We start from the raw sequence: 12,156 nt of genomic DNA, 5'->3' as shown, positions 1-12,156 counted from the left end.
TGGCAGGAGCATCTCGCTTGGGGCCGCTCGGGTGTCCAGGGAGCAGGAGGGGCTGCTGGTAATCGGCAGGGCAGAAGGTGCGTCTGTGCAAGGGGCGGATCTTGCCCCGTAAGGAACTGAAATGGGGCTCAGGTAGGAGTACATTTTGGACTCATGCTGGTGCAAAGGAAAAGACAAAAGCCGATCTTGTGGGCAAGGGAGGGGGGCATGGCCCTCGTTCTCACTCTATGGAATCTTGCAGACAAAAGAAAAAATTTTTTAAAAAACTTGCAGCTTGGCTCATTTTTAAAACCAGCTGAGGAGGGGCGCCTGGGTGGCTCAGTTGGTTAAGCAACAGACCCTTTGCTTTCAGTTCAAGTCATGATCTCTTGGATTGTGAGATCCAGCCCCATGTCGGGCTCCGCGCTCAGAGGGGAGTCTGCTTGGATTCTCTCCCTCTACCCTGCTTCTGTTTTCTCTCAAATAAATACAATCTTAAAAAAAACCCCAAAAAAACAATAAAAAATCCACAAAAACCAGCTAAGGAAATAGTGCCCCACAGATCAGCAAGATGCTTGGTTGTGAGGTTCTATGTGTGTCATGTTCCATCCTTTTTCTTTTTTTTGAAGATTTTATTTATTTATTTTTAAGAGAGAATACGAAAGAGAGAGCAGGAGCAGAGGGGAGGGGCAGAGGGAGAAGGAGAAGCAGGTTTCCTGCCGAGCAGGGAGCCCAACGTGGGGCTCGATCCCAGGACCCTGCCTGAGCTGAAGGCAGATGCTTAACCAACTGAGCCACCCAGGTGCCCTATCATGTTCTATCTTAATCCACATGAAGAAGAATAAGGCATAATAAAAATGAATTTGAAAACCGTTCTCTTGTGGACGCAAGCTTTGCTCTTGGCCGGCCTGAGCCCTGAGTGGCTACGAGTGCCCCATCGGCCGAGGCTGCTGCCCGCCGGGTGTGATGCAAGTCATCACCCTCGCTTTGCAGACAGAAGCTGGAAAGCTCAGAGCACTCAGGCCACATGATAAGTTAGCGAGAGTGAGACCAGGTCCAAACCTGGTTTGTGTGGCTTCATGGGCCCTTCCCACCATATCGCACTGCCGTCCACACAAAGCAGGGCCATGGATGTGCAAGAAATTGGATGCCCTACTTTCGACAGCTTCTTTATAAGCTCACAGTGGCAAGGAGTAGGGGTGGTAGTGGTGAAGCAAGCCTTGCTCTGCATGTTTAGGGACAGAAAAAGAGATGCTTTGTGGAAGGAGCATTCCTGTGAAGCTGTGCTGGCCACTGGGGAGCTGGCAAGGATTTGGGCCACAGGGCAGACACTGGGGCAGGAGTGTTATGAGGGCCATTTAGCAAAGGTTGGCATAAGAATGGAACCACAAGACAGCACGTTTGTAGCGGCCAATTCAGCATTACAGGAAGCCCGCAGCCAGGGTCCTGGGAGCCGGGGAGGCGGTCGTTGCACTTGTTGCGGGGGATTGGGGGAAGGTGCCACAGCCTTGGGGGGACTCACAGGATGAAGGTGCGGGGTTTCTGGAGCCGACTGAGGGACTGGAGAAGCCTACGGGGGTCCTCACCCTGCCAGGGCAATCCTTTGATGGTCTTGATGATTTGGTCATGCAAATCTCTGAGAGTGGGGTGGGGTAGGGGGTGCAGTGACAGGGAAAAGACCAAGTTAGAGCAGCAGGCCCGCCACCTTGGGGTCCCCAGCACGGTCGGGACCATCCCCAGGCCACTGGAGCCAAAACATGCAGCTGGAGAGTCTGCACGCCTGCTGTCTCTCCCTTCTGGACTGAGAGGGGGTTCAGCCGAGTGACTGACCACCCCACGGAGGCTCCCCTTTTCTCAGGTAGGGCCAGGGACGCTTCTGCAGAATGGGGTTTGCAACACAGCATCTCAGATCACCAAAAAGGCCTCATATAGAACAGCCTTCTGGACTCTATTATAACAAGCATCGAGGGCTAGACCCGAGGGTACATGTGGGAGTAGCTCATCAGTTTTTCTGGTTGATTCTGTGGCCACGTGTCCATCTCCTTGTTGGCTTCAAGAAAGGCCTCAGGAGGAATGGATGGGAATTCACACAGTGGTCCTCAACCAGGATGATGCTACCCTCCAGGCGATGTCTGGATACATTTTTTGGTTGTCATTACTTGGTGGGGAGGGTGCTACTGGCATCGGGTGGGGTGAGGCCAGGATGCTGCTCAACACCCTACAGCGTGAGGGATGCTCACACAGAGGGTGACCTAGCTCAGCAGTGAGGGTAGGAGACCTTATGGAAGGAGAGCTTTACCCCAAATAATTCAATCTCCTTCACTGCTTTTTGTTCGATCACTGTGGGTCCCAGGGCTGAGCATATGCTCTAAGCCCAAACTTTGGCACTAATGCGTGAGAACAAGAATGGATCAGAGATAAAAATCAGATGCTATGGAAGGGACTATTCATGAAGAATGTCTAGATGACAAACGTCCTTATGGAACTTCTGGAATTGAGGCAGCAGGGACTGTAGGGTGAGACAGGAGGTTCTGGTTTGTGTGTTTCTTTTTAAAAACCCCTCATTCCTATTATTTGAAATACATGTTTAAGCTCAGGGCAGGTGGCCTGGAAAGACCCCGATCGGCAGCCCCTCATCTGTGTCCATGCACCATGCCCAGGGCCTGGAGACCCTCACTTACCTCTGCTCCCTCGCCCTCCAGGGAGGCACAGAGCAAAGACAACAGAAGGGTCATGTTTCACCTCCATACCCTGAGCGGTCAGCACAGCGGCCGGAGCTCTGAACAAGGCCTATGACTTCAACACACACCCGCCGCCCCTGGCCCAGTGGGCCCTGGTGTCCCCAGCCTGCCGTTTCCTGCTCCTGGCCCTGGACGCCACGCTGAGCGCCTGGGGATGGCAGCTCCTCTTGATGTGCCTCCCTGGTCTTGGGTTCGAAGGCCCTTGCATCTACTTACTTCTTGCTTTCATAGAAAGCAATGATGTCCTCAAAAGCGTTAATATCGAACTCCTCAGAGCCGTCAAATGAGAAATCTAGCATTGAGCAGCTGAAAGGGAGAATCTGTATAAACTAAACACGTTCCTGGAGTGGGACCCGCAGCCTAGGGGCCAGGCCCTGGGGAGACTGACATCACTCCAGCCAATGTGGCTCCAGGTCCACATTCAGTCCTTGTAGGGTGGGAATACACAAGCAAATCAAGAGATGCTTTCTTTTCTCTTGCCCCCTTTTGGGTGAAAAAGCAGATTTTAAAAAAATGCACCTCTTAAAAAACAGGGAAACGACACATGAAATCACTTATGGATGGTCACTTACCTAGGTGCTAACACTATACCGCCATATATACAATGTTTATGAATCTCTTGAAGTTTTTACTATGAAGGGCTCAAAAATAAAATGACCTTTTCAAGTTTAAATATTTACTAACTTGCTCCTTGGGAATCTGGGGTACTGAGGAAGAAGCTGGGAACTTGGCTGCCACGGAGCATTGGCATGTGCCTCCCCAACTGTGAACATACCTCGCCTGGCCTGTCTGTCTCAGCTGGTCCCTTTTTAATACAGCCTGTCTGGCCCTCTCAAGATATCAGAAGTGTCCCTCCTCTAGCTTTGTCACTGCCTTGGATGTGTGTCCAGTGTGGCACATGCTGCCCACTTTCATACCCAGGGCAAACAGGGATATGTAGAAGGCCCTCGGTCATTGCCAGGGTGGCCACAAAATACCCTCATCATATTGTGTGCAACGAGGCATATTTTATCTCCGACAGCAAATAAAGTAACTCAGCCTATCTGCTCTCGGACCACTCTGCCCAGGCTAAGGGAGAAAGTGCTCTTAAATTAAGCCTGTTGCTCGGTGCAACTAGTTAGTGGCTCCTTGGCCTCACCTGCCAATGGCCCTGAAAAGAATCCTTTGTAAAGTGAGCCGTCCAGCATCTCCCTAAAGCAGATGATGCACCGAGGCCTGCCTTCTGTGTGCAGAAAAGCAGCAACCAGATGCCATTTGTTTCTGGGTCCTTTGGATTCAAGTGGTTGCTGGGTTCCTTATTCAGGTCAACCCCAACCTGGTTTGAGGGTGTAGGATTTCTGGCATTGTTTTAAACAATACTGCTGTCTACCAGCCTTGGTTTGGACAAATCAAGGTCTCGCTCACCGGTACAGTTTTTCCGATGGGGTGCTGGCTCCTCTCTGCAGGTCTCCTAGGTGACCGTGGGTGCCAGGGCTGCCCATACTGGCTGTGGACACAGAGCACATGGAGTTGGAGGCGAGGGTTGCCTGGGGTCTTGGAGGCTTTGTCTTTGCCACAGAGGCTTTGTTTTTTTTTTTTTTTTTTGCCACAGAGGCTTTGATCCTGACTTGAACTCATTAAAAAAACACACACAAAAAGTCTGATGCTCAAATTTGGACACAGCCGGGAACTATGAAGTGTTCGATTCCTCCCTAAGCAGCACTATTTATTCCTACTTTTCATGAAGGCTTTATCTCCTTGGTCCTGCTTTTAATGAAGGCCCTTGGTAAAATGGAGCCCCGTGGCTGGTATCTGGAGCCAAGCTCCTGTGGACAGTCACTCAGCCGTTCTGGGCCTCAGGCTATCTTTTTTTTTTCTAAAGGTTTTATTTATTTATTAATGAGAGAGAAAGAGAGAGAGAGAGAGAGGCAGAGACACAGGTAGAGGGAGAAGCAGGCTCCAAGCAGGGAGCCTGCGCGGACTCAGTCCCGGGTCTCCAGGATCAGGACCTGGGCCAAAGGTGGTGCTAAACCGCCAAGCCACCAGGGCTGCCTTCAGGCTATCTTTATAGAAACACAGGAGCATGTCTTTCTGCCTTGTGAGGATGAGGAGAGTATATTATATACCCTGGTACAGAAATTCTGTTTGGGATGATCAAAATTCTGGAGACAGGTGGTGGTTACGCAACACGGTGAAGGTGCTAAATGCCACAGAAATATACGCTTTAAAGTGGACTGAGTATTCCCCCTTGACGGTGACAAGTGGGCCCCATACCTGCAGCCTTCTCGGCTCTCTCGGCCCGCAGTTGCCCGGCCTCCCGGAGCACGGCCATGGCCCGGATGGCGGCCCGGAGCACGGCCCAGCGGAACACGGCCACAGGATCCATGCCAATGAGCTCCCGCACATAGGAGCTGTCGCTGCCCCGGAGGAGTGCCACAATGTCTGGCCGCATGTAGTCCATGTTCTTTTCTCGGAAGTCCTGGTGGGGGAACGGAGATGGGTGGTCACTTGCCAGTGACTGCCAAGGTCCTGGGAGCCAGCAAGCGATGGCTGCTGGTGGGGTGGGACCCATCTCAACAACACAGAGGGGGGGTCCCATCCCTAGGGTCTTCGATAGTAAGAGCCAGAGATGTAGGGCTGGGTCTGAGGGCCATTAGTAAAAGGGATGGCTGGAGGTAAGGGGCCTTGGGGGCATCTACCTTTCCTGCCTCCCACCCTGGACTGATGATGGCAACGGACACACACATACCTTGATCTGATATTTCACTTTCCCTGCGAAGTGCTGAATGATGAATGCTGGCTCCATGACGGGGGTGCCGAGGAAGTACCTGTTGTCTTCGTGCTGCTGCTTGAACTTGGCCAGCAGGGTCTGGCTCGTGGCATGGGGGAAGCTGGGGAAGAGGGTTTGGAACTTTTAGCTGCAGGAATAGCTGCGACCACTTGCTCAGCATCCGGTCACAGGCCCTTGGTGGATGAAGCCTGGGCCCTCGTGGCCAATGCAAACATCTGGCACGGGCAAGACTGGGCCCAGGGCCCACTGTGGGCAGCTCCCGGGAATAATCCCAGGAAGGCATGACTCCTAGTCTCAGGTCTGTGTGTATCTGGACGCTGTGTCTTGGAGGGGGTCTTGCCCTTGCTCCCCTGTTACAGGGAGGGACCGGGAGATGAGGATGGGGCAGGGAGGGCCGAATAAGGGACCCGTTGTACCTGGCTATTTCTGCCTCCCAGGAAGGAAATGCTGCAGTTGGCTTTGGCACACCCTGCCTCTCTGCCCAGCCTCACCACCAATACACACAGAGCAATTTGCCTCTGAATCCCAATGCCAGGCTCTATAACTTAATGGGGATGGGGTGTGGGGGGGAGGGCAGAAGCTGTAGCTACGAAGCATGCTGTTTCCAGGGCTGGGGAAAGGGTGTGGAACGAGGAACCTGCTCATTCAGTCATTGGGTGTGCTATTTTAGAAAATCCAAATCGATGCAAATTAAAAAAAAAAAATCTACAAAGAACCAAAATAGCAAGATTTTAAACAAAGACAGATCCAACCCTGCTCAGCCTGGCCATGCCTCACATTCCTCCTCGGGATCCAGCTCTGGGTTTCCTGGAAGTGATGATTTAGTCCTTCCTAGCACCCTGACCATTCTCTTATCTGAACAGTCTCTCCCTGGATCCCAGCTACGAATGGATGTGTCCATGGGCCTGGGTCTGAGGCAGGAGGTGAGCCTGATTCAACCCAGCCCCCTCCTGGGACTTTAGAAGTAGACAAGGGACTGAAAAAAGGTTGTTGATAGAAAGAGGTGTCCGTGTGCTGACCCTGAGAACCTGTGAAAGTGACCGGATTCAGAAATAGGGTCTTTATGAATATAATTAGTAAAGATGAGGTTATGGAGTTGGGGGGTAGACACTGATTCAGTGGATTGGAATCTTTATAAGAGGAGATGAGACAGAGACAGAAGAGATGATGATGTGCACACAGAGGGCAGAGACTGGGGTGATGTAGCCACATGCCATGGAATGCTAGGGTCCCCCAGCAGCTGGAAGACACAAGGAAGGATCATCCTCTAGAGGGAGTGCAGCTCTGCCCACACTTTGATTTCAGCCTAGTGATACTGATTTTCCACTTTGGGCCTCTAGGACCATGAGAGAATACATTTGTTATTTTAAGCTGTCTATGCTTTGTGGTCATTTATTACAGGAGCCACAGGAAATAAATTTGGTGAGTGAATTTCAGTGACTGCCGCAGGGTGGCCAAGCATGAGGCACTTTAGCAACACCTATTCTAGCCTTCATGGTGTCCTATGGATGAGGGGTGCCAGGCTTAGCAGGAAGTCTGGTGTCTGGGTCTCTGATTCCATGTGTTGCCCTTTGCAAGGATGCACCAACCTCATGCCTAGTTTCGAGACTTGGGCCCCATGTCCATTTCTTAACAGCTCCAAGGTATGCATGATCCAGATTTATTGCACGTGTTAGTATCTCCTTGATAAACGCTACATGCACTTTGCTAATGTGAGGTCAGGATTAGTGGCCAAATGAGCGTGACAAACTCAGAAGTTCTTGGGGATGGTGTGGCTTCAGGGCGAGGCTCTGGGGGCTGGGGAATCAGGTTTGTGGGGGGCACTGGGCCGCGGACACTCACTTGCTCTCTTCGTCCAGCAGATAGAAGAGCCCGGTGGGCTTCTTGCTGATGAGATGGATGCAGCCGACATTATCTGTGTAGTCAATGTTGTGCCACGAGATCCCTTCGCTCTGGTACTCCTCCTACAGGGTTTGGGGGTTAGCTGGTAATTTCACTACCTCAGGGCTATGCTAATATTTACATACCATGTGTCTATATAAACATATTTATGTATGCACATACATATTTATACATGCATCTGTAAATACCGATACATATTGATATATCGGCAGAAATATATTCATAATTACATAAAATTATTAATAACAAGAAACAAGAATGTACATGCTTAAATATCTGTCACATGAGATGCTTAAAACCACACTTAACATGTCCCGGGGGCCAGCAAACTTTCTCTGTCAAGGGCCAGATAATAAATACATTAAGCTTTATGAGCTAGAAAGAGTCTTCTCATAATTCTGCTGTCACAGCAGGAAAGAGGCCGCAGATGATACGTAGGTAAGTGGGCGTGGCCATGTGCCAGTAAAGGTTTATTTACAAAAACAGGTTGTGGGGTGGGATTGGACCTGTGAGCTGCCATCTGCCGTCCCCTGCTCTAGAACTGCAATGTCCAATAATGTGTGATATAATGCCATGTAGTGCGAGCGTCCTGCCTAACTCCAAATTTTCAGTCAGTTAAAAAGGTAAAAAGAAACAAGTGAAATTAACTTTAATAAAACACTTAATTTAACCTAATATATTCAAAATAGGATCTTGTCAATGTATGATCAATAAAAAAAAATTATCAATGAGGCATTTTACATTCTTTCCCTTTTGCACGATGTGTTTGTCATCTGCTGTGTCTCACCACTGCCACAGTAACTCAATGCGGTCCGCACTGAGTTACTCAGCAGCCAGAAGGAAAGTTTAATAGTACAATCAGCTAGATGTTTATATAAGCCTATCATTTTTTTTTCTGCCTAGATCATCAATGTGAAGAATAACACATGGGTAAAGATGGCTGAGTGCGTAGTGAAGAGACACAGGAGACAGATTATTAAAACGGTTTGCCAAAGCAAATCCTTATGAGGTAGCTCCATTTCTCTCCCATCGGATGGATTTTCACATTTGAGCAGAAAGAAGGTACAAGATTGACCCAGGGACAAAAATATGCCTAGTGTTTGCCTCATCCAAGGCCGGGCAGAGGTCTCCCAGACTTTCTCTTCCATAGAGAAAGAGTCCAGGGCTGGGGTCATTCCATACCCTCTCAGGGTGCATGGGCAACAAGATGGCATTTCCTTACCTGTTCTAGTTTGAAAATGTGCTGGTTGAAATAATACTGAAGCTGCTCGTTGGCATAGTTGATGCAGAACTGCTCAAAACTATTCCGCTCGAAGTCTTCAAATCCGAATATGTCGAGGACCCCAATGGACAAGCACTGGGAATACGGAGAAAACAGTTATTATTGGTGGGTCCTTCCATGGAAGTGAGCCGTTTGGTTGTGAGGGCTCTGTGCGCTGCTGAACGCTCTGCTGCCACTGCCTTGGAATCTATAATATGCGAATGAGGGGTGCTGTGTGTTCACTACGCACAGGATGGGGTGTTAACTACACCCCATCCTGTTCCCTGGGCCTGCCCCTTGGAGAAACTGGCCTCTTTGGTGACACCAACCACAGCCACCTTGGCTCCCAACGTCACAGGCCACCTGCCAAGGATGTGTGACACTAAGGGCCTGGTCTTCCCCAGCTCTGCTTGGTGGAGCAGGCAGGGGTAGGGGCTCTCACCGATACAGACTCTTCCATGTCTTTCTTGTTGAGGAGGGCGTGGTTGATCCGCAGCACGATCCAGTCGAAGAGAGCACTGTACAGTGACTTGGCCATGGAGTCACGGGCAGTGATAGCCTGTGGGCATAGGATGGGGAGCATCACACCTTGGCAAGGTGTGCTGCAGTACCCAGAGGTCTATACTCACGGGAAATTCGAGGGTGTGTTTAAACCCCCAGCTCATTGGACTCGGCCGCTCTCACTCTGCACATCACCTTCAGCTTGGAATGCTCCGACACATCGGAGCATGAACTATGCAGCCTGGACTTGGCAGCCTAAGGCTAGCAAAGTCTTTCTCACCAGCCGGCCTGCTCCTCAGAGCAACATGGGGACCACTGAGGATGGAACATGGGCTTAGAGAGGGCACCGGTCAGCACATGGGGAGAACTAGCCAGGAGGACAAACTGGGTTGAAAGCCAGGTCCCTTACGGTTCTGGGAGCATTGTGGAGATGCCATCGTGTACATAAAAGCAGTAACAGCTTTTAAATTAAACAAACAAACAAAAAAGGGGATCCCTGGGTGGCTCAGTGGTTGAGCATCTGCCTTCACTTCCGGGCGTGATCCTGGAGTCCCGGATCGAGTCCCAGTCAGGCTTCCCGCTGGGAGCCAGCTTTTCCCTCTGCCTATGTCTCTACCTCTCTCTCTCTGTGTGTCTCTTGTGAATAAGTAAAATCTTAAACAAACAAAACAAAACAAAAACGGGGGCACCTGGGTGGCTCAGTTGGTTAAGCCTCTGCCTTCGGCTCAGGCATGATCCCAGGGTCCTGGGATCAAGAGGACTCTGCTTCTCCCTCTGCCCCTCCTGCCTGCTTTGTGCTCTCTCACTCTCTCTCAAGTAAAGAAATAATAAAACCTAGAAAAAAAAGGCTTATAGAGGTTAATTTACATATAATAAATTGTTTTTATGTCCTCAGATCTATTGTGACAGATGCACTTGGCTATAATTAAGAACTAGAACACATCTTCTGGTTTTGCCTTTCCCGGAAGGTTGTGGAAATGGGGCTGCAAGGGATATAAAGCCCCACACCTGGTATCTTTTCCTCGGCATCACGCCCCTAAGGGACAGCCAGGCTGTTGGGGTTTCAGGTATCCTGTGGCAACTTTTACAGAACACTGCAGGGGACCTTTGCCTGTGGGAGCTTAGAATGTCCGTGGTACCTGTTTAAGATACCCAAGCAGCTTCTACCACTAACTAAAATTCCATAAATCCCCACCCAGCCCATGGCTAGGTATTTTCCTGAGGCCATCCAAGTTGCCAGCTGCAAGTCACATTGCTCTTGAGATGTAGAAACGCAAGAAAAACACATCACAAGGAAAACATCCAGGCTGGGGCCAAAGAGAGGCAACTTATCAAGATTCAGGGACCCACTTAATGGTTGTAAAGGTCATACTCTAGCCTGGGGGGGTCAACAAACTTGAAGGGCCAGATGGTCTTTGGCATCATGGCTTGGTTCTGCCAATACAGTAGGAAACCTACAATATTAAAAAAAAAAAAAAAAAAAAGAGTGTGGCTGCATGTCAATAAAACTTTATTTACAAAAGCAGGCAGTGGGTGGATTTGGCCTGTGGGCTGCAAGTGGCCGTCCTCTGCTAATGACAACTGGCATGGAAACACATGTGGCCTCAAGTTCTGGCCCTAGGGCTCAAGTGTGTTGTAAGAGCTGCTCTGTGCTGTGCCTGAGCTCATGTGAAGACAAGAGATACTGTCATAGTTCTTTAAAGACAGGAAGAAGACTATCCAGGCCGGCTGCTTCTGGAGCCCTCACCCCACCCCGGTGCCCTGAAAGAGCCTAGGGCAGTACTCACCTCGCTGAGACTGTAGGGAAGGATGAGTTTGTCATTGGCTGTCACCGTTTTTCTTTTGGTCAGGACCTCCACCAAGATTTCTCGCTTCACCTGTCAAGGTCAAGCGGGGGAGGGGAGAGCAGGGTTACTTGGGGGGGGGGGGGTTCCTCACGTCACTGAGCTAAGGCCTGAAGCCTGAGGAAGGTGAGAAGAGGACCTCCAGCAGCTGCACCAGGATATGGGTCTAAAGCCCACCCTGTGATGAGTGTTATGCTCAGTATGTCTCCCAATGATCATACCCACTGGCTTGGTCAATGGCCTGGGAGTATGGCCACATAGATCTGGGTGTCACTGTGGGTCTATCTGCTGCCTGCCTTTATGGATGTTGCTGTTAGAGTAGGTTCCTGGCCTGTTCCTTCCTAACTGCCAAGCCCCCTCCACAAGCTACAGGTAGTCAGAGTAGGGGCAGGGGAAGCTGCCCCAAACTCCTGGCAGATGTGTATACTCATCCACATGAACACAACAGAAGCTGGACTCTTGCAACCAGGCACATATTCCTTAAGAAAAGCCATAGATGCAATGTAAACTTAGGAAACAGAAAGATGAGGGCTCTTGAGTGGCTCAGTGGTTGAGCATTTGGCTTTGGCTCATGTTGTGATCCCAGGGTCCTCAAGTCCTGTATCAGGCTCCCCGCAGGGAGTCTGCTTCTGCCTGTGTCTCTGCCTCTCTGTGTCTCTCATGAATAAATAACTAAAACCTAAAAAAAAAAAAAAAAAAAAAAAGACGAGGGCAGGACTTCTCAGATATGGCACCACTGGGAGCTGGATCATTCTTTGCTATGGGGAAGCTGTTCGGTGCATTATATGATGTTAAGCAGAATCCCTGGCCTCATGCACTAGAGAACAGTAGCCCCTCGGAGTTGTGACAAGTCACAAATGCCTCCAGACACTGCCCAGTGCCCCTAGGGGTTGAGTGCCAGTGGATAAGGGGATGGCAGGTTCAATGAGCAAATGACCTCGCTGATCAAAGTATGGTTTTGAAGGGCCTTTCACATGAGGGGCTGAGAGAGGAGGCAGCCATGCTCAGGAAGGAGTCCTTCAGAAATGAGGAAGGGATGGGATGCCCTTGAGGGCATTACGCTAAGTGAAATAAATCAGACAAGAGTAAGACAGAGTAAAACAAATACTGTATGATCTCACTTTTTTTTTTTTGTATGATATCACTTGTATGTGGAAT

General features: G+C 50.0%; 1 protein-coding gene across 5 annotated transcripts in view; it reads right to left on the bottom strand.

The window, feature by feature from the left end:
* MYO9B (myosin IXB) overlaps positions 1-12,156 on the bottom strand; it is an 89,226-nt gene that overhangs the window by 20,757 nt on the left and 56,313 nt on the right. For 3 of the 5 annotated variants that reach the window (XM_041761016.1, XM_041761018.1, XM_041761017.1), the window contains exons 8-16: positions 10,942-11,031; positions 9,096-9,212; positions 8,615-8,749; positions 7,333-7,454; positions 5,449-5,590; positions 4,974-5,178; positions 4,125-4,206; positions 2,937-3,026; positions 1,502-1,615 (exon numbers count right to left, since the gene is read on the bottom strand). In XM_041761016.1, the coding sequence (XP_041616950.1) occupies positions 1,502-1,615; positions 2,937-3,026; positions 4,125-4,206; positions 4,974-5,178; positions 5,449-5,590; positions 7,333-7,454; positions 8,615-8,749; positions 9,096-9,212; positions 10,942-11,031 (1,097 nt within the window). The remainder of the gene's footprint in view (positions 1-1,501; positions 1,616-2,936; positions 3,027-4,124; positions 4,207-4,973; positions 5,179-5,448; positions 5,591-7,332; positions 7,455-8,614; positions 8,750-9,095; positions 9,213-10,941; positions 11,032-12,156) is intronic. The other 2 variants (XM_041761020.1, XM_041761019.1) reach the window with 2 other exon arrangements.

This window comes from Vulpes lagopus, chromosome 7 (genome assembly GCF_018345385.1).
Source record: "Vulpes lagopus strain Blue_001 chromosome 7, ASM1834538v1, whole genome shotgun sequence".
NCBI lineage: Eukaryota > Metazoa > Chordata > Mammalia > Carnivora > Canidae > Vulpes > Vulpes lagopus.
Note: the sequence above shows the minus strand (reverse complement) of the source record. Positions and strands in the feature narration are given on the sequence as shown.